Source organism: Choristoneura fumiferana, chromosome 7 (genome assembly GCF_025370935.1).
Source record: "Choristoneura fumiferana chromosome 7, NRCan_CFum_1, whole genome shotgun sequence".
Classification (NCBI taxonomy): domain Eukaryota; kingdom Metazoa; phylum Arthropoda; class Insecta; order Lepidoptera; family Tortricidae; genus Choristoneura; species Choristoneura fumiferana.
The window spans coordinates 10,923,719-10,946,460 of record NC_133478.1 but is presented as its reverse complement, the minus strand read 5'-3'; the positions used below and the strand labels follow the sequence as shown (position 1 = coordinate 10,946,460).

The following is a 22,742-nucleotide window of genomic DNA, read 5'->3' as shown; positions in this document are numbered from 1 at the left end:
AGCACTAAAACTATGTTACTAGGTGACACGGCAGGATACCAAAAAGGGTCTCCACTCAGCATGTGTTGCCGCTTCTTATGTGCAGTAACGCTGGTTTTCTGTGGAGCCCAAACGTTAAATAAACATGTATGCATGAGCCAGTTCCTTTGCCCCAGTCAGACGGAGAAAAAAAATAAAATTAAAAAAAAAGAAATTAAGAAATTAAAACCATAGACAAAGGGAGAAGTGACGTGGCTCAGTGTAAAAGATAATAATACTTATACTGCTGTCGTGGCAATAAATAGTAATTACGAGATAAAGGGTCTTGATCTTGACAGACAGACGGACGCACGGACAGCAAAGTGATCCTATAAGGGTTCCATTTTTTTTTCTTTTGAGGTACGGAACCCTAAAAAACATTTACTCCGGCGCTTTTCAAATTTCGACCTATTTGAAAATATGGGGATGAAAGTTCGTAAGGAATTCCAAACAAATTTACTATAAGTATATTTATCGGAAGTATGTGTAGCTATGCTTAGTAAAAATGCCGCTTTAATTATAATCCTACCCTCCTAACTTACAAAAAAGGACGTAAGATGTCAAGAGTTCACCATAAAGAATTATTCCTATTGTGTTGGCAGGGTTAGAATACACGTATTGCTAAAATGTGGCTACCCGCAAAATATGTATGTTTTACCAAAGAATGGAAGAACAAAAAATAAATGTATGTTTATAGCAATGTATTAAAGTATTATGTTATTTTCAGTAAACCGTAGAACTTTCTATGTGCTATTGCTGGCAGAATAGGTATCCTAAATAAATTAAATATTTCCCAAAGTTCCTATTCCACGCGGACGAAGTCGCGGGCAAAAGCTAGTTTCCTATAAAATTAATTGATTGGTTGATATTATTCTATGTTAAAGAGCTATTTAATGTAAAAAAACTTATATTTTTAACGAGGCTTTAGTTGAAATCTACAGTTTAGTTGAAAACCACCTTTGACGACTATAATGACATGTTTTTTGCAGTTACACGCTTCCGATGCTGATGTCACCACAGCGGATCATAGTTCACAACTCTACCCCACTTACATTACTTGCAAATTTTTGTACAATCAATGTTTACGTAGGCACGTAAACATTGGACGAAGAAACATAATATTTATCAACTAAACAGATATCTTCGTCATTATCAGGAGTTACTAAAATAGTTAATGAGGTTATCATCTTCAACGCTCGTGACAACTTCATACAGTTTCAAAGTCAAAGTCAAAGTCAAAATATCTTTATTCAATTTAGGCCATAACAAGCACTTATGAATGTCAAAAAAAAATCTACCACCGGTTCGGAAAAACCTCTGCTGAGAAGAATCCGGCAAGAAACTCAACGAGGTATATATTTTTTTTAAAACAGTTTTACAATATTATTAAATGATATGTATACATCACAAGTATTTAACACAACTTTATTTTTAACACAGTAGGTTCGCTATTTGAAGTATTTCGTTTTGTGTGCCAAAAATTCACCACAATTTGTTATTCCTATAGGGGTCGGCACATTTTGTGTGCTTTTCTACTAAACACTAAGTAAAAAAAATAAAAAAAACCATTTTTAGTTTAGATATTATTTGAAAGCAAGCTGTGGTACCTAATGGTTTGACCTATGGCCTCTCAAGCAGAGGATCGTGGGTTCGCTCCTGGGCTGGCACTTATGAGTTTTTCGAAATTTATGTGTTAAAGTACATTTGAAATTTACCATGAGCCTTACAGTAAAGGAAAACATCAAAAGAAAACCTGCACACATTTGCGAAAAAATCCATGTGTGTGTGAAGTTCTCGATCCGGATAGAGCCCGTGCGAGAACTACGGCTCAATCCCTCTCGTTCTGAGAGGAGGCCTGTGCCCTGCAGTAGGACGTATATAGCTATAATAGGCCGAGATGATGATGATTATTAGATTTTTTTATCATTAGACAGCAAACGTTTTTCTTAATTTACCGAATCACGCGCAACGGTTAGCAATATTTTAGTTTTTTTACTGTTACTGGTCCAGTAACAGCCTCACTTTGACCTTGAATAGCCCTAAATTTTTTATATAAAGAAAAAACAGGAAGGAAATTCATTAGCAGCAGTTCCGTACCGGGCTCACGGAAAAATCAGCCCAAATGGTTCTTTACCTTTTCGCATAATTATTTTTTCCCAAATGTTTCAATTGCCAACTATTTTATTTCCCAAGTCATGATTTTCTGTGAATCCATATTACTTTCGGCACTTTCATAAAATAAACCTAACCTAACCTAGTGTGCTCTATAAAACAATAAGAAAATACACTGAGATTTTTTTTCGGTTTCGGAGAAAATTGAGAGTTGGGAAATAAAACAGTTGGCAAATGAAACATTTGGCAAACAATAATTGTGCTATTGTGGTATTAGCAGGTAGCAGTGGTAGTTTCATATTCAAAGTTCAGAATGCAGACCTTACCCAGCAATTGAACTATCTACATTTATGCTGAACAAGGAACGGAAATTCAATTTATTTCTGTTAGTTGAAGTGTGAACAAGGTTATCATTTTCAATGATAGTGAGTATAGACGCATCTGTTTAAAGGCGTTCTTTGTTTATACTTATACTAAAATCTTTAAATATTGCGAAATAAATTAACCTGACTGAGTTTTAGGTTGTGCAAGTTGCAGAAAGTTTTCGAAAAGTTGGAAAAGTACTCGGACATTTCTGGAAATTTTCACAGGAAATTGAATTTTAAGTTACTTACGGAAAGTTTTAATCCCCGTACAAAATTGTGAGAAGTTTCCGAAATTTTACTATATGAAGGTTTTAGGGAATTCCAGCAAGTACATTTTAAAGTAATTTTAAGAGATTTCCGGTAGGCGGATATAATTAAAACGACAACAATCAGACTATAAATAAATAAATAAATATCATTGGTCAATTTACACCAATCAACCTAGGTAGTCCCAAACTGAGCAAAGCTTGTACTATGGGTACTAAGCAACAGATAAACATACTACTTATACAGATACTCGTAAATAATTTTTCACCTTCAAAAAAACATAACTTACAATTTACAGGCATAGGTGTAGCCACAGACTTACAATTTTGCATGTCAAATTTCGAAAGCAATTTATTTATATATTCGGATTGATCTAATTTTTAAATACATAAATGTATTCTATCACGGGTGACTCTAATACCTAAACAGCTTTTCAATTCACCCAAGTTCTTTACATTAAAATTACTTTCCAATAAATTCAATAATTTACTTTGAATACAACTATTTTGACTAGAAAATATGTAAAAATCATCAACATAGAGCGCTATAAAACATATATCATTACCTTATCTACTAGTGTACATACAGGGTTCACATTTACTTTGTTTGTAATTATTATCTGAAAGCAAAGCATGGACTTTTGAATTCCATATCTTTCTAGCCTGCTTCAGCCCGTATATATATATATACCCTTTGATAATAAACATACTTTATCACCTAAACAAAAACCTGGAGGTTGCTCCATATAAATTGTTTCAGTGAGTTCGCCATTCAAAAATGCAGTTGTGACGTCAACATGACTTATGTGTAAATTAATTTCATTTGCCAATGAAAATAAAATTCTCATAGTTGAGTGGCGGACCACTGGGGAAAAAGTTTCATGGTAATCTATACCTGGAACCTGTGTGAAACCTCTAGCGACTAATCTGGCCTAAAATTTATCTAATTAACCAGCAGCATTGTTTTAATACTGTAGACCTTTAAATTTGACAATTTACTTTTCCCGTCAAACTTACAGCGTCTTTGCTCAGGCACGAGAGAGTATGCGATGCAGCCAAAGACATGGAGACTAAGGTCTGGCTTTGACCCGGTCCACTTCTCCTCCGGAGTTAGTCCTGCTAAAGCTGAAGTTGGGCATCTATTTTTTATGTAAATAGCAGTCATTATAGCCTCACCCCAATATCTTTTACTGAGACCTGCCTCCTGCAACATACATCTCGCCTTCTCAACAAGCGTTCGGTTTAAACGTTCCGAGACAGCGTTCTGTTGAGCACAATAAACAATAGGCGTTTTCATTCATTAAATTTTATTCGTTAACATTTCATTAAATTCAGGGGCTGTTTCACTATCTATTTATTAGCGTTAACCGACGGTTAAATGTGATGCCGTCTACGTCTATTCGAACAAAACAAATAGAGACGGCATCACATCTGACCGCCAGTTAACACTAATCAATGGATGGTGAAACAGCCCCTAAATATTTAAATAGGTACCCAATTTACTAAGTTTACTACTCCATGTGAGCATGAAACTGAAGTAAAATGGGATTGAAAATCAAAGTCTACATAAGTATTTATTTTCTTTATTTCCACTATAATGTTCATGGCACATTATAACAGTTTTGGGTTAAAAGAATAAATAAATCTCAAAAACGCTTCTTTGCAGACAGAATTTTTTATTGTTCTATAAATCGTCGAAAAATCGAATCCAAATCGGGCGATATTCGAGTTCCAAGTTTGATTAACATTAAAATTAGTCAAAAATATGTATATCAAACAAGATTATTTAATGTAATGTTTAGGTACTTACTGCTTTGCTGTATGTTTAAAATAAATAAATAAACTTCTTCACATTTTTCATCCATAATTTTCAGCATAGTACTATCAGCCAAATATGTGCTCTACCACCCTAATCATAAAACAATAATGCCAATAGACGTGCCTGTCAACTTCAAAGTTCGACTTGCGACATATTCATTTAATAGGAACTTGTTTGAGAATTGATAGACCTCATATTATTTGGCTGATGGTACCTACCTAATATTTTAACTACAATAACACCTCCTCTTCTTGCGTCTGAGGTAGGTAGGTAGGTAGGTAGGTAAATTGTTCTACGACGTTTTACTTTTGTTTATGGCTTGCTGCTCAACATTCAATTGTGTTTTCGTTGTTGTAAAGAGTAACGTAACTATTTTGATTAAAACTAGGATTATCACAGTAAAAATAGCAATAATATCTAAATTATAGTAAAGGTAGAGCGGCAAATCGGCAGCTGGAGAACGGAAGGTGAGGTGGCTGTTCCTGGCTGCAAATTCCGTCCAAAAGATGGCGCTATCCATGGCAGAGACTGGCCGGTCGTGATAAGCCATAGAGAGGAGTTTAACTTTGCGCCTAAACCTGTAATGAGGTATTATTTGTTTGTGATATCTTCAGAAAGACTAAAAGTGTTAGTTGTCAGATAACTGGTTCAAGTAATTGAGTAGTTTGAAAAACAATATTAATAATTATTATTAATAATTAAATAGTATTATAAAATATTATTCCACTTAGTCCGGTATATTATCAGAAATTATTGGAAACTTATTTATTTCTTAGTCAATCAAGCAAAATAATGACAAAGATGAAGCAAGTCAAAGTTCGGGAGTGAAGGCCAGTGACGTCACGTCGTGCTAAAAAGTGATAAGTTTGCTACGATACGGATCATGTTTTCAATATATAATACTTACTCAGGATCAAGTACAGTTCGGAGCTTCTTCAGTAAATTGTCTTTGGTTAGTTCGTTGACTTGAATCTCAACGCCCAAGCCGCTCTCTTGAATGGCTGCTGCGTTGGATGGCTGGTCCCCAAAGATTGGCATCCCCACGACGGGTACTCCATGGTGTATGGCTTCTGTGGTGCCCAGCATGCCGCAGTGCGAGTAGAAAGCTAACACCTTTGGGTGAGCTGAAAAAAATACTATGTAAGTAATTTGCCCGGCATCGCTTATCTTTTGTTTGTTATTTCTAATCTGATATGGGCAATAGCGTCTTATAATTTTATGGTTTTAGTTTTATTACTCGTAAGTTGCTGCTGCTTGACAGCGGGATTAGCGAGTAAGACAGTCGTAATGATCCGGATGGACCTTGTAGAAGAGCCCACCTCCATTTATTTTAGCACAGATGGAGCTTTACCTAATATATCGTTCTGCGGAAGCCAATTCGAGACGTAAATATTGCTAGGGTTGCCCGGGAGGGTTGGCTCTTCCCACTTCCAGAGGACTCTCTGGGGCAATTCAGCGAGGGCAGCTATGATGGCCACCAGCTTCTCTCTCGGGATGGATGCCGCCTTTAGCATTGACCCGAAGCTGATGTAGATGACGCCTTTCTCTGATTCCTCGATGAACTTCTTGAGATCCTAGAATTTTATAACATAAAATAGATATATCAAATTCAAATTCAAATCATTTATTCAATAAATAGGCCGCAATGGGCACGTCACTTTTAGGGGTTCCGGAGCCAAAATGGCAATAACGGAATCCTTACAGTTTCGCCATGTCTGTCTGTCTGTCTGTTCGTCCGCGGCTTTGCTCAGGGACTATCAATGCTAGAAAGTTGTAATTTTTCACGGATATAAATGTAAACTATGCTAAAACGGTACAATAAAAAACTAAAAAAAAAATTTTTTTTAGGTTACCTCCCATAGACGTAAAGTGGGGGTGATTTTTTTCTCATCCAACCCTATAGTGTGGGGTATCGTTGGATAGGTTTTTTAAAACCCGGTGTGACCATTGTCACACGCAAAAAAATCACTGAATCGAAAAATCGCCTTAGCAAACCCCTAATGGTTTAGTAGTTAAAGACCTATCGTCGTAGTAATTATACACCACATTATAGGGTTGGATGTAAAAAAAACACCCCCACTTTACGTCTATGGGAGGTACCCTAAACATTTTTTTTTTAGTTTTTGTATCATTTTGTCGGCATAGTTTACATATACATATGTATATCCGTGCAAAATTACAGCTTTCTAGCCTTGATAGTCCCAGAGCAAAGCCGCGGATGGACAGACAGACAGACAGACATGGCGAAACTATAAGGGTTCCGTTTTTGCCATTTTGGCTCCGGAACCCAAAAATTGTATATTCATTTTTGGTTTGTTTGGTTTATTTTAATTAACTATGTCACAACCCTTTAATTGCTTAGTTATGACATGTGGGTGAATTGAAAAAAATTGTACATAGTTAAGGGATTTGTTAAGAAAACTTAATTGAATCCTTTGTGTTACGAAAGTTAGTCATACAAACTATATGGGTAACTTCGTAACACAAAGGAATCAATTAAATTTTCTGAACTAAAGCCCTTAACTATGTAAACATTTTTTGCGTCTACTCAACATGTATCAGATGAAGGTCATTTTGAGGACATGATAATATTAATACTTACATTTGGTAGCGGTTTAGGTGCTGCAACGTGGTAACCGCCGACTTCTTTGACATTCTGGGGAGCCATCGATGATCCAAATAGGGCAAAGTTCTTGTACACAAGGTATAGCTTAATTTCCCTTCCCAACTCTTCGAGAGGAGGAACGTCGTTAAAATATTCCGCCAATGTATTTTGATCGACTCTTTGCGAAAACCATGTATACAGAGCGTTGAAATAAGCGTTGAAAATTGTTACTTCAATACGTTGGTATAGTGTGGGTTTAGTTCCTCCTCCAAAAAACATAAATGGGACATACGACGGATTATAAGGTATACCGAATCGGTTGTAATGCCATGGCATAGGCGTGTGCGATGTCAAGCCGACTACCGGCGCTTCAAATTTATGTGCTAATCCTAAGGAACAGTCGCTGTTAAATTGTTCAACCAAAACCACATCAAATCTTGCTTTTCTTTTCCATAAGTCCTGCACTTCTTTATTTGCTAATAATTGTCTGCAATTCTCTGTGCCTTTGTCGATTATAAAATGGATAATATTAACTAAGGCGGTATAAGACTTTTCTATTGGTAGTGCATCTTCTAAAATCTTCACTGAACCGGCTAAGGAAATGTCTGTATAGTTTTTGACGGCCTGTTTTTGCGGAAAGTGCGATATGACTGTAACATCGTGGCCCCTTCTCGCCAGTTCTCGAAGATAGGGTTCAAAGAGAAAGAAATGACTCTTTCCTTCGTACGGGAATATTCCAAGAATGTTTAAAGAGCTCACTTCATTCACGGACACAGTAAAAGCTAAAAGTGTGAACACGATATTCACAACGAGTTTCATTGTTATGCTGTACCGATCGGTCGCGCAGCGGAAGACAGACTAAAGCATTACTAAGCACTAGAGCTATTTATATATTATTGAGATAGTTATTTGTGAAAAAGCGCCTGTGGGTAAATTTTATCGGTCATCCGCGACGTTGGCTATCATTTTACAGGAGTATTTTGTGTCACACAAATTGAAGGTTAAAATTCGAAGTACTTGTTCGAGCACAGTAACGTTACTGCCAAACTATTAGTATGAATTTACTTTTAAGTTAAGCATTATATGCTAATCGTTTTACAAGTGGTTGAGTAGAATTATTTAGAAATTAGCATAATGTTAAAATACTCAATAGGTAGATATATAATTTTGCTTTGAAGCCGAAATGAACAAAAAACCGACCTAGTGCTAGTCGCGAACTGAGGGTTTTTTACAAATCTAAAAGCTTATTGGCTTTAACTTTTTTGGCATTGCGCCAGATCGGAAGGGTGAGGAGGACAAGAGGAGAAGCCTTTGCACAGCAGCGGGAAACTATAACGGCCTAGTTAAAAAAAAACCCCTTACAATACTTTGTGGATCAGTAATTTTTGGACTTATAACTTTACTCCAACTTTAATTTATAAGGGTACAGATTACATAAAATAAAATACAACAAGACAAAGAAAACTTACCTAAGAAACCTTAACTAAATATATCTATGTTACTATAAAAATAAAAATTATAAAAAGAAAACCCCTTCCAAAAGGTCTGCCTGTGGCAGAGTTCCCATGATGCTGGCCGCATTACCCCTTTGGACCGCAAGTGCGATCCGCTGGGATAAATACGTACCAGCTCTTGGGTCCCCAGAGGTGTTGATCAACCGGGAAGAAAGGGCCTTTATGAAACACTTCATATCGGCTGACCAAGGCCCTAGAGTCTCAACTTTACTTACAATTTTATTGTAATTTTTTATAATTCTAGGTCCATAGGAAGTACTACCTACACACTTGGTGCACGGCTCCAAGAATTTGTAGATCTGAGCACCTATTTCATATAAATAGCAACTTTATATAAAAAAATTGACTTCAAAAAAGGAGGTTATGAATTCGGTTGTTTTTTTTTATGTTTGTTACCTCGGAACTCCGTCATTTATGAACGGATTTGAAAAAAAAATTTGCGTTCGTCTAGGAATGTCTTCAATTAGGTCACAAGGCAAGGCACCAAATCAGGATCTGATGATTGGATCATAAGGAAATCGAGGGAACTCTTCAAATGTTGTAGGAACACCTATAGTAAATTGGATATATTTAGTAGTAATCATTTGGTGAAGTGGAACTAATGACGAAGACCACAGTTGACCTCGGAGTTACTACTCAATAAAAAGTATTTCACGGGTTAAATTTTAATTACTTTGACAAGGTTGCTGAGCAATTTATGCTCCTCGTAATCCATATGGTAAAACGGGTGGTGAAGCACCAGGACTCCTCAATCCTGAACGTCTCTGCATCAGAAATAGCAATCTTTCGTAAAAGATTACGAGCAGTTGATATTAATCATAGACACTCATGAACATAATCAACACCAAGTGCGTTCCTCGTATCTTGGTACCCCCCGAAGACTAAATCTACTTAACTAAAATGTATTACCCCCATGACCAGCCAAAGTCATGCCACACATGCCACAGCGCAGTGTGGCCCTTAAGTCAAAAAGTTTAAAGACCCCAGATTATGAAAGTCAGACAGCAAATCTAACAATTACCGCCTGAGTCTAACGGGGATTTAGCTCCCCTTGGGACTCCTTATTGCTCCTTATTTGCTTATTGTAAGATTTGCTGTCTGACTACAGTCTGTTCAATATGGGAATGGACAGAAGGAAAATAGGCTCTTTATAATGCACACTTTAGGATATCATTTAATAAATTGCATTTTTTTAGTATAAGGTCTAAACTAAATTCTAATTAAAATATCGAAGATGTCAATAGTAGTTTCAATTATTCATTAACTAACCCCGTGACTCCGTTCACGTCTAATTCGTTTATTGCTATTTCGCGGGAACTATGCTAATTTTCCGGATTAAAACTATACTATGTCTTTCCCCTGGGACTTTTACTATCTGTATACCGAATATCACCTAAATCGGTTCAGCGGTTAAGACGTGAAGAGGTGCGTAACAAAGAAACATAGGTACAGACTTACAAACTTTCACAATTATAATTAATATTATTGAGATTAACTTTGCTATTTTTCATATCATAATTTAAAAACAATAATAAAACTTTTCGATTTTGTTAAAAACGGAAACGTCTTCCTATAAAATACCTAAAGAGGCAGAGGTAAAGAACATTATCCAAGAAACGGAACGTTTATAAAATATTGTTAACTCAAGAAATATTCTGTACATTATTTATAGTTTTTAATCGCCAGTTTGGATCAAAATGTCATGACCTTTAATCATATATGATTAGTTAACTTTTCACAACAAAAGCAAACTTGATGTACCAAATTTGATGAAATTTTGAATGGAAAAAGCTTGAACTTCATAGCAGTAACTACGAGTAGAATATTTTTAAACAGGGAATGAGAGCGGATGAGTCCTCGAAACACAGTTATTAAATTATGTATAAATATAAATCGAATTAATATTACGTTGCAAATTACGTATTAATATTGCGTTATTTTGTAAAAAAAATGATGACTTCATCTTATTACTTCTTTTATTCATCATCATCGTCATCATCATTATTACGACTTCACAAAAGTTTAGAACCCCTTCTTCTGTGACCTTCTAGAGTCCAATATTATCCTGAATGGACTATAGTCATAATGAACAGATTTAGTTGAGTGAGGGACACGTCATTTTAAATTAGACAAGCTCTACTTACCTACCTTTAGTGGATGGAAGTCAAAATAAACATTGGATTTTTGGTAGGTAAGCAAAGCTATTTTCTAAATAAACCTACGCATTACGCTATGCATAAAAACATGTTGTTTAATGTACAATTAGAAATAAAATATTATAGGCACCGACTTTACACTGGTAGAAAAAATATTTATGGTGTTTTGTAGTCGGTTAAATTTTTTGTTAAGTATATTTTTTATATTATTATTATTTAAGTTCTTAGTGTAAAATAAAATAAAAAGCGTCAGTCGCGACAATACAAATCGATACAATAACATAATATTTATCACTCAATTAGATAACATTATGCTGCATCAGGGTATGGCATGAATGAATAATCGCGAAGTAAACGCACGTGGAGTTTGTTATTGCATTGACTTCCAGTGCCATCTAGTTAAAAGAAACGTGATTAGACGATATGAGTAATAATTGAACATTAATCCAATGACAGTGACGCGTGATTTTGTGATATGGATTCTTCATAGACTTAGACTCAATAGTAATATGGTATAGTGCAGAAAATGAAGCAAGTTGTTGTATGGAAACCCATGCATTAATTTCTCAGTCGATGAAACTTTGCTTGGTTATTGTTATATAAAACTAACATAAATTTCTTCAAATTGTTATATATGGAACCGAGTAATTTCTGTCCAAAATTATTTTACCAAATTTTTGAATCAGTAGTGATATTAGAAAAAAATCTAAAACTTTGTCAAACATGAGAATATTTTTTTTATGATAATTCCTTTATTGACGCTCATTTCATCGGAAAATTGCTATATATGATCTTAGAATGTAATTTGGCTAGGTACTAAGAAAATCCAAAAAAATGCATATTTTATGTACGTATTTGAAATTAAAAACTAAGAGTGGAAAATTTCTTCAGCCTGATTTCTTTTAAATTACTAAGTAGTCACGTATACCTTAATCCACTATATCCAAAATGAACAGTTTGTACAGTGAGGGACACGTCATTTTAAATTAGACAAGCTCTACTTACCTACCTTTAGTGGATGGAAGTCAAAATAAACATTGGATTTTTGGTAGGTAAGCAAAGCTATTTTCTAAATAAACCTACGCATTACGCTATGCATAAAAACATGTTGTTTAATGTAGATTTTTATAATGTACAAAATATGAATAAAATATTAATGAGGCACCGACTTTACACTGGTAGAAAAATATTTTCATGGTGTTTTGTAGTCGGTTAAATTTTTTGTTAAGTATATTTTTTATATATTTATTATTAGTTTAAGTTCTTAGTGTAAAATAAAATAAAAACTGCGTCAGCTCGCGACAGGTGATAAAACTAGATACAAGAACATAATATTTATCACTCAATTAGATAACATTATGCTGCATCAGGGTATGGCATGAATGAGGTAATCGCGAAGTAGAACGCACGTGGAGTTTGTTATTGCATTGACTTCCAGTGCCATCTAGTTAAAAGAAACGTGATTAGACGATATTGAGTAATAAATTGAACATTAATCCAATGACAGCGACGCGTGATGTTGTGATATGGATTCTTCATAGACTTAGACTCATAGTAATATGGTATAGTGTAGAAAATGAAGCAAGTTGTTGTATGGAGACCCATGCATTAATTTCTCAGTCGATGAAACTTTGCTTGGTTATTGTATAGTATGAGCCGAAACTAACATAAATATCAAAAAAAAAAACACTCCTAAGTTAGGTATTTATATGTAAAAATACAAATCTGTTTATATATGGAACCGAGTAATTCCTCTGTCCAAAATTATTTTACCAAATAAGTCATTTGAATCAGTACGTGATATTAGAAAAAAATCTAAAACTTTTGTCAAACATGAGAATATTTTTTTTATGATAATTCCTTTATTGACGCTCATTTTCATCGGAAAATTGCTCTGTCATTTTTTTCTTCTTATATGATCTTAGAATGTAATTTGGCGTAGGTAGGGTAAGAAAATCCAAAAAAATGCATACCCAAATTTATGTACGTATTTTAGAACTATTAAAAACTAAGAGTGGAAAATTTCTCAGCCTGATTTCTTTTTAAATATACTAAGTAGTCACGTATACACTTACATCCAAAATATCCAAAAAAAACCCGATTGTACACCCCGCTCCCTACACACTGCTCCCGATTTAGTTTTTAATACGCTCGTTATTTTTTTGTTTTTTTTTTACAGTTGGAATGGAAAGAAACTGTGAACTTAATTCAATAAATAAAATGGATAGAGAAATTTTCCACAGCGAGTAAAAAGGCAATTTCTGAAAATAGTTCTATGTAACTATACATGGTAATTTTTTTAGATTTTCATTTTGTAGGTATAAAACGACAATAAAATGGCATTCTAGTGAAAAAAATAGACGGAGCAATTTTCCGGTTCAAGACACGCCAAAAAAATATATTTTATTAATAATTGGTATTTCTGCTGGTTTTTTAGTTTGATATTTCATATATTGTTGTAATACGTTACATGAATATGTCCGGCGAAGAAAGTTTGAACGGAGCATTTTTTCCGTAAAAAGATATTAACGATTTAAGACTTTAGGTATTTACTTAAATCCTATTATTATTATTCTTTGGAAATTTATACAATACTTTTTATTTATTGATACTTTATTATACTGTAAAGTTTTTTCTGGCAGAGGAATTACAGCTACAGTTAGAAGCGGCCTACATGCATCGTGAGCCTGCGGCTTTAACCGGGTCGTTTGTCCATCTCGTTGGTGGCCCCAACGGCCATCTCTTCCTTGTGCTATAAGGTCTGCCCACAGCCCCTTTAATTATCTAATCCACTTGGCTATGGGGGCGACCCTCGTTCTTCTACAAACACGTATCTTCCATTTCTGATTCGATCCCGTAGAGAAACCCCGAGGTTCATAGGTTGCTGAGCAACTCTGAGCCTTATTCATAAGGCCTATAGAGAATATCGAAAATACAAACTGAGACATGGATGCACAGAAAAACCAGAAAAAGAGACCAGCACTGGGAATCGAACCCTATTTTTTTTTTTTTTGTATTTTCGATATGGTTTCACGGGGTACCCGTAAAAGTAACAAATTTGGAGTTGAAATAAAAAATACAAAAAGACTCCAAAAAACAATCATAATTTGATTGCTTAGTAGCGACATTTCTTGTCTGGGTGAGCGGTTAGTTCCGAAAGAGTGTGACGTCTGTCGACGAAACATAGATGTCGCTAGTGCTGCTGCTTAAGTAGCATAGTAGAAATAAGCAACCTGAGATATGTATGCATAGGAAAAATTCGTGTCTTGATTCCTGTCCAGCAGTGGTGTTGGGGTTATAGCACGCAGCACGGATTGCTGAGGACCTGGGTTCGATTCCCAGTGCTGGTCTCTTTTTCTGGTTTTTCTGTGCATCCATGTCTCAGTTTGTATTTTCGATATGGTTTCACGGGATACCCGTAAAATTAACAAATTTGGAGTTGAAATAAAAAATACAAAAATACTCCAAAAAACCAATCATAGCCTATAGAGAAGCACCACGTCACGTTCAGTTTTAATTGTTTTTAGTAAATTATGGTACACACAAGTTCACAAGTAATCTTTTTTGAACCACAATCTCAGTAACAAACCATTGTTTGAGTAATTAGCTTCGTTACAGACTACAGACTGATAACTACACGACCTTTTTTTCCATACCTACGCGCTCAGCTCGCGTGACTTTTCTGTACCACTTATTATATTAGTTCAGTGGTGGCTTATTAGTTTGTGAAAATATATTAATGAGAACGTCACAGCATTGCAACATCGAGTTAATTTTAACAATATGAAATAAGTTTTTTTACAAATTGTTATGTAAAAACATTTATTGTAAATAATCAAAAACTTTGTTAACAAATAAATACAGTCAAGTCACAAGCATCTTAATATTATGTACCTAAGTACTATTATCCTTTTTGACATGCATCAGTACATCATACTCGTACATCAGTGATGAACATTGGTGCACTGCAAGTCAGTTAGCAGTATTGGGCAATATGTAACCTAACTACAGATTTCTGATTGCGGTTCCTCAATCTGTATGAAAACCAACAGTGTCACTTTTTTACAAGCTTTTATTTGTAATCTATTTGTGTATGTATGGGTCAAATCTTGCAAGTTTTATTTGACCCACTTTCAGTGATCGCAAAACAAAACAAAACATTCTTATACTTAACTTTTTTTTTCTTAAAAGTAAAGTAGTTCTTTAGTAGTTATAACTTATGTAACCAGATTAATGTAGTTGTTACATGTAACCTTAACTAAGTACTTGTAGTTTTTAAGATTACTTAACCACTTGTAATCTTAACTACTTGTAGCAGTTGTAGTAACTACATGTAATCGTAATCTGTAATCAGATTTCAAAATGTAGTTAACTACGCCCTACACTGTCTGTAAGCCACATTGCATTAAAGTATCGCAGGAATACATAAAGTTCATCGGTCAAGTAGGTAAAGCGTCCATCTCTATCCACGTACCGCCATCTCACAGCGATAACACTGCACTATATTATTCAAATTTAACTCGTTTCGTTCTCCTTTCTTCCGCCTGAGCGTTGACGCACTCTGCGTCATTCGAATAACAGCAACAACATAGAGCGCCAACGATTTTCCTCACGACGTAGCACATAACGTAAACTACTAAAGCAATGAATGCTAACACATCCAACTGTAGTTGCTGGTACCACGCCTTGTTCACAGATGTCGCTAGCAAATTTGGCGCGCCGTTGTATCGAGCGACGTATTCTGTCCAGTACACCGCTGTTTCCATGGGGGACATTGGCCGATCATGCCAAACTCTGGAGAAATATTTTGCGTGCTGCTGCATTCTGGAAGGAAAGAAAACATTAAATAAGTAAAGAAAATCATGGGACAATTGATACTAATTGACCTAGTCCCAAACTAGGCTAACCTTGTACTACGAGTCTATGAAGTGCCAGTTAACGGATACTAGGTATTTTTTATTAAATGCCCAAGACTTGAGAACGAACATGCGTATTCTTTTGACATAAACCGACCAGTGATGAATATTGTGGACCTCAAGTTTCGTTGTCGGGATAGCCAGCTAAATTGTTTATTTATATTTCATGAATTCAAAAAAATATGTTAAGGAATTAGTACTTTAAAATCTACTAATATCTTAATTTAAAATAAATGTCTTAAGGTAAAGTAACGCAGATAAAATACGGTAGACTTTTGATAAAGCTTGAAACGCACTGTCAGCGGTGGCGGAGCGGTGTGGCGCGGTGCGGAGGCGGCGGTTGTAGTTCGAAGGTTGTAATATTCCAGCTAACATAGAATAGTCTGCATAAATTTCGCGCGGGAAATAAGCGTAGCGCGGTTTTCTATACGGACCCTTTCATGTAAGCTAGTATATTACAACCGGTACCACCCCCCCGCCCCGCCGCACCGCTGTGCCACCGCTGTCAGTGCGAAGGGCACTTACATACATTATTAAGTATTCGGTGCGATATCGCATGAACATGTGCTAAATATGGATCAAGTTTAAATTACATTACTGAACTGGGTACATATATATGTACCCAGTATTATGATTAAGTAAATACTTAATTACTATTTAAACTATATATAAAAAATATTGTTGGAAATAATAAAAGTAATTGTTTGGAAGAGATCGGGTCGGGATAAGGGAAGTTTAGCACACAAATGTTTATAAATCACCTAGATTACATAATATCCAATAATAATAATTATCTTATACACCAAGAATTTGTTTAGTTCCTGCGGGATAGATTTTTTTATTGCAGATGAATTTGTGAGCACCAGCCAATAATGGTTGGTTTCATTTGACTGTTTCTTTGTTATAGAAAACCAGCTTTTTTAATCCGATTAGTAAATTAAATAATTCCTATTGTACAATTGTCTGGCATTGAATTTAACAAAGGTTAAAATAGTTTCTTTTTATCTTCAATTTCAGAAATAGGATTACACAAAGCTCTTTAGCTTCTGATGATAATCTTATTCCCTACTAAGAAGTACAACATCTTATTTTTAGGGTTCCGTAATCAAAATGGCAAAAATGAACCCCTTATATCCCATCCATCTTCGACTTAGCTTTGAGACTATTAGTGTTAGATAGAAAGCTGTAATTTTGACCTATGGCGTCTCAAGCAGAGGATCGTGGAGTCGAACCCGAGCTTACACCTCTGAATTATTAGGAATAGTCGTATATCTGTGACACACTTGACATCACTTTTTCGCTGAAGGAAATAAAAATCGTGAAGAAACCTTGACGCACATGCGAAGAAAGTCAATGGTGCTTAGAAGTTTCGCGTGGGGACTACAGTAAATATATAAATATTACGGGACCATTGACAGCCATTGATTTAGTTCCAAAGTAAGCATGGGTACTAGACAAGGGATGTGTGTGTACCTCCGTAATCACTTTATTAGATTATTTTTTAAACGATTCTTAAAATGTATCTGTACTCTAATTTTTCGGAAGAGTAACCTATGTGTTAATTAGATTAAATAAACTAAACATAATAATATGCAACTACTGGTTTTACTACAGTAACAGGTAGGCGGGCCAATCAACTATTTTACCGACACTTTGGTCTCCTGCGTTAGCAAAATTGTCTCTGGCGTTACCAAAAAATCGTACTTCCAACAAGATATTTCACGGTTTAATAGATTGAACTTACGTAGTATGGCATGTATTCATGTACACCATCTATTAAATTACAGAAAAAACATGTTAACTTACAAAAATCTGCAATTGTTTGAAAAATGTCGCGGACAGATTAGTGTGGGTAAAATAGTTGATTAGCCCAGGTACTGAGAAATTTCGTAAAAAACATACTTACTTAAATACATATTCGTATTTTTCATTCATGATATTTATTTGCCCCGACCAGTGATCAAACTCAGGACCTCACACCTCGTTAGTCAGGTTGTCCAACCACTCAGTTATCAGGGCCCAATTGCATAATAAAGTACAAGCTAATAGTATTAGTGAATTTCAATACAAAATCGCTAATAATATTAGCTTGTACTTTATTATGCAATCGGGCCCTGGTTGTTTAAACTCTCAGGGGCCTCTGCCCAGCAGTGGGACGTGTATAGACCGGGGAGTCCGGGGATGATGATAATTAAGTACAGATCTATGGAATAATGTTTTCCATCGTATTTTGTCAGAAAAGTTCGTAGATACTTATCTTGCTTTCTCAACTAGCAATGCCAACAAGACGAGATAAATTATGTCATGAGACTGAAAAGAAGCAAGATAGCAATAGTAATGTGTATCAATTAGACAAAGATGAAGTCGTTTCGTTGGCTTTGCTTTAGCTAACTGAAGTTTACTGAAGCTAATTGAGAAATAAATACGAACTTATCCGACTAAATGGACCAATCAACTATTTTACCGACACTTTGGTCTCCTGCGTTAGCAAAATTTCGTACTTCCAACAAGATTTTTCACGGTTTAATAGGTTGAACTTACGTAGGATTGCATGTATTCATTACACCATCTATTAAATTAGAGAAAAACATTTTTACTTACAAAAAGCTGCAATTGTTTGAAAAATGTCGCGGACAGATTAGTGTGGGTAAAAAAGTTGATTGGCCCAAATACGATCGCAAAACATTATTTACTACTTACAGCTGTCGATTCTTACAACTACTTTGGAGTAGAGTACAAAAATGTATGACCTGCTACTTACTTAGGATCTAAAACTTCGTTGATAGCGTTTAACAGGTATTCCTTCCTCAAGTCTGTGTAAGAGACAATAGCTGCCAAGCCAGCGTCTTGCAGAGCGGCTGCATTGCCATATTGGTCTCCGAACAGTGGCACAGCCACTATTGGTACGCCGGCGTCTACGGCTTCAATTGTGCTTAAGATGCCAGCATGAGATATAAACGCCTTTACGTTTTCGTGCTCTGTAATGAGGAGTAAAATAAGGTTTATAAGCAATTTCATGTTTAGTGTTATGGAAATTCTAATGGAAAAAACGCAGGTTACGTTTGTTTAAGTTACGGATCACTTAGTTGTCCATCTGTCAAGATCTCTTTTCTCAGGAACTTTTGGGCCAAATAAAGATAACATTAAAAATAAATATTAGTTAAATTAACTCTAAACTTGGCAAGCAAAGACAAATGTTTTTAGTTCAAGACTCGTTGTTTTCTTGTAGAGCTAACAAAAATAACTTAAAAAATATATACAAAAAGATTATTTAAAATTATGTATCTTATTAGATTCGCTGTCTAGTTTAGGGTAAATTGTATAATTGAATGAAGGATATCCCTAGTAAATTAGCTCTTTGAAGTGGCAATAATAAATAATAAATATCACGGAACAATTCACACCAATTGACCTAGTCCCAAAGTAAGCTTAGCAAAGCTTGTGTTATGGGTACTAAGCAACGGATAAATATAATTATATAGATATAGATACATACTTAAATACATATTAAACACCCAAGGCCCGAGAACAAACATTCGTATTTTTCATACAAATATCTGCCCCGACACGGGAATCGATCCCGGGACCTCAAGCTTCGTTAGTCAGGTTCTCTAACCACTAGGCCATCTGGTCGGCAATGGGCAGACCATAGCATAGCATGGAGAACACAGATGGCCGTTGGGGTCGAAAAGTTCTCCATTGGTGACGACGAATTGGCAAGCGCAACGTGGGATGTCCACAACGAGATGGATGGATGACCTGGTTAAATGCTGCAGGCTTACCTGGATACAGGCCGTTTTGAACCGAAGTATCTGGAGGTGTATGAGGGAGGCCTATGTCCAAAAGTGGACATCCTATAGCTGATATGATGATGATGAAGGATATCCCTAAACATTTTCATGTCTCTAAACATAGCAGTTGAGATTTCAGGATTTCGTGGGAAATTCGTTATGTTGAGTAGCCTATGTAATATTCGTAGGATCCAGCTACCGTATACCAAATGTCGTCTCAATCCATTCAGTGCTTTTAGCGTGAAAGTGTAAGAAGCACACGTGCACATACGAACTTTCACATTTAGAATATTAGAGTTAGGCTACAAAATATTTCAAGCATCGCGTCACCATGCGGTAAATACTATTTTTATTTCAAGATCTAGGCTAAAATATAAACGTCTTTTTATTTCTAGAATAAGTAGGCGAGAGGAAATGGAACACAAATCTGTGACCTTATTCATTGGCTATAAGATGCCGAAGCTGTCATATATTCCGGGTTTTATTTTCATATGCTTTCCCTTCATCCTAAATATAACGTAAACTTATAAACGACTCACTTAAAACATCGTACTGCGGAAACCATCGCATCGTCATCACGTTTCTTGGCAAATTTTCAATATTGCCTCCGTCCCATTTCCAAAGGACTCTCAGAGGCAATTTATTGAATGTTGATAACAGTTCGTTTAGTTTTTCTGGAGGGAGCGTCGAGTCTTTCACCGCGGAACCCAAGTTTACGTAGATGACACCGTGCTCCGCTTCATTTATGAATCTTTCAATTTCCTGGAAAGATGGAAATGATTTTAATTTGCATCAACTTGCGTGTGACATGTATAATTTTATATAAGTAAGTACAGATTTGCGAGAAACGTCAAGTAAAGTTTAAGCGTGAAGAGAGATAGACGACAGAAAGACAGACAGATAGAAAGATAGGGTTACTTTCGAATTTATGTTTCACTAGCGGACCAGGTAGACGTTGTCCTGCACGAAAAACACTATATTAAAATTATGATAACATACCAACAACAGCGCCATCTATAGCGGGTCCAATTTATTTAAATACGTACTTTAATTTGAGGGGAGAGATAAGCATTAAATGTTTGACAGTTACGAAACCCATGAACATTTTGTATGGGAAAATGTTTTTTTTTATTTTATTTTATTTTTTCGTCAATTTTCCAATGTTTTTAATACTCATTACCTACCTATTCCTGACGAAGACAAATCCAAAAACACAAAAATCGTAAAAATTGGTTCAGCCTTTCGAGTTATAAATTGTTTAACCAACACGACTTTGTTTTATATATATATAAAATATATAATATTATTGATTACATTTGATGCATTTACGATTTAAATTCGGGTTTTGTTCCGCGTACCTACCTTGACTTAAGTAATGACCGCGATAGTAAGTCGTGTTGCAAGTCGGTACGGGCCGGAACAATTATAAAAACTAAGTAGATCTGTGGTAATCTATACGAAAAAATAATAAGTGACTCGTAGGTGGTAGGTAATCTAATCTAATACTACGCTGATAAAGTATTTTGGTTATAAAAGTTGCAATTACTTACGGATGGTATTATTTTTGTATGTCCCACGTGAATACCACCAATATCAATGAGGTTATCGGGCCTGGTAAGGCCGCCAAACACAGACTGGTGCGTGTTTACAAACACCAAACTAGCGTTCGCTGAGATGCTCTCCAAACTCGGCAGATCATCACCCAAATACTTATACAAGTAAACGTGATCGGTTACTTGCGAACCAACGTAGTAAACCCAACTGCTGATATAATACAAAATGTAACTTTTCAATCTATCAAAGTACCAAGGGTCCTTTCCATACGGAAGTCCTGCTAAAGGCACTGAAGCGGAATTGTAATTGATTCCTAGTCTGTTGTACTGCCATGGTTGGATAGGTTGTGGATTGAAAGCAATGTAAGGCGCACTCAGATTGGCAGCCAACGCAAGGCCACAGTCACTGTTATACGACTCCACTAAAATGACATCGAATTTAGGTCGTGTCCTTATCATGTGCAGTACTTGATTGTTGTTTATTAATTTCTTGCAGTCATCGTTGCCAGCTTTAGTCGACACTAGCGTCTCAAACGGCACTCGCGACACTTCATTCTCAATCACGGATTCAAAGGATAATCCTTTGTACACTTGTTCGTCACTTAACAGAACGTCTTTGTACGAGGCTGGGGGATTCGGTAGCTGGAAATGGCTGATCAGAGTCACTTCATGGTCACGAATGGCTAACTCGCGGAATAAACCACGGTACGTCAGATAGTTATTTCGATCCAACGACGGGAATATTCCGAGGATTCTGTAGCAATCCGTAACAAACAACGTAGCAACGAAATAGATGAGAACGTATTTTCTCATTTTTGCGGTGAACGCGTTCGTTTTGCTGCACTGTGAAATGGTTACTAGGGCGTAGATTGAAGCCGGCTTACGTAGTTATCTAATAATAGGTAGATGGTATGAGGTAATCGCGCTGACGCTGTGGTCATTTCGTAAGAAACGGAAATATTCGGTGACGATGCTAATGGTTTGATCATGACCTCGATTGCGGGAGGGACGACTCGTGCTGCGGGGCCGACGGCGCGAGAAATACTGCGCATTACCGCGCATACTTACTACGTATACTGTGCTACTTACTGCGCTATGCTTACTGCGTATTACTGTGATTTAGAAAACTAATGTGCGTACGCGTCAGACTATGTGGCTATGGCTATGCTTGCAAAGACATTAGCAGGGGTTGGAAACTAACTGCGCAGTTTAGGTACGTTCGGCCAGCGCACCTTTTCAACAGGCGCACGGCAGTGGCAGCGGGTGGCCGCTAGGCTCGCTCGCACGCTGGACGCGTCGCGCGTGATTTGTGTAGGTACCTAGTTACTTATTCTATTTTGCAACAATGACTTCGAAACGACATAATCTGTATATTGTAATGTATAGTTTACGGATGTATTAATAAAAAAAAGAAGGTACAGGAATCGGAATTATAATTTTTCAGAATTCAGAAAGATATTGAAAGGTAAAGAAGTCATTTTCTTGTATTAAATTTAAACCATCATATAGTTAAATACGCTAAGCTGTAAGTGTAGTAGGTGCGTAATGAGAACAAGACTGTTAGGTATTATAAGCATTTTAGGGCGTCTAAATGAATATAGTTTCGCGAAATAGGAACAAATAATTA

The 22,742-nt window shown here is 35.9% G+C and overlaps 2 protein-coding genes across 2 annotated transcripts; both read right to left on the bottom strand.

The window, feature by feature from the left end:
• Positions 1-4,328: 4,328 nt before the first annotated feature.
• On the bottom strand, positions 4,329-8,198 carry LOC141429424 (UDP-glycosyltransferase UGT5-like). The gene is made up of 4 exons (XM_074089726.1): positions 7,183-8,198; positions 5,932-6,154; positions 5,488-5,704; positions 4,329-5,158 (listed from the first exon to the last, which is right to left on the bottom strand). The coding sequence occupies exons 1-4, from the start codon at positions 8,002-8,004 to the stop codon at positions 4,873-4,875; spliced, it is 1,548 nt and encodes a 515-aa protein (XP_073945827.1). The 5' UTR covers positions 8,005-8,198; the 3' UTR covers positions 4,329-4,872.
• Positions 8,199-14,660: 6,462 nt separating this feature from the next.
• Positions 14,661-22,171, bottom strand: LOC141429693 (UDP-glucosyltransferase 2-like). Its single transcript, XM_074090136.1, has 4 exons — positions 21,113-22,171; positions 20,102-20,324; positions 18,533-18,749; positions 14,661-15,679 (listed from the first exon to the last, which is right to left on the bottom strand). The coding sequence occupies exons 1-4, from the start codon at positions 21,926-21,928 to the stop codon at positions 15,361-15,363; spliced, it is 1,575 nt and encodes a 524-aa protein (XP_073946237.1). The 5' UTR covers positions 21,929-22,171; the 3' UTR covers positions 14,661-15,360.
• Positions 22,172-22,742: the final 571 nt, after the last annotated feature.

Bases quoted from the DNA above. Each gene is read 5' to 3' on its own strand.
- LOC141429693 (XM_074090136.1), bottom strand. From the start codon at position 21,928: ATGAGAAAATACGTTCTCATCTATTTCGTTGCTACGTTGTTTGTTACG. The intron at 20,325-21,112 runs GTAAGTAATTGC...CCATCTTTCCAG, and splicing joins ATACAAAAATAATACCATCC to GAAATTGAAAGATTCATAAA. The intron at 15,680-18,532 runs GTAAGTAGCAGG...CTTTCCTTCCAG, and splicing joins AACGAAGTTTTAGATCCTAA to AATGCAGCAGCACGCAAAAT.
- LOC141429424 (XM_074089726.1), bottom strand. From the start codon at position 8,004: ATGAAACTCGTTGTGAATATCGTGTTCACACTTTTAGCTTTTACTGTG. The intron at 6,155-7,182 runs GTAAGTATTAAT...ATAAAATTCTAG, and splicing joins CACCTAAACCGCTACCAAAT to GATCTCAAGAAGTTCATCGA. The intron at 5,159-5,487 runs GTAAGTATTATA...ACCTCATTACAG, and splicing joins CGAACTGTACTTGATCCTGA to GTTTAGGCGCAAAGTTAAAC.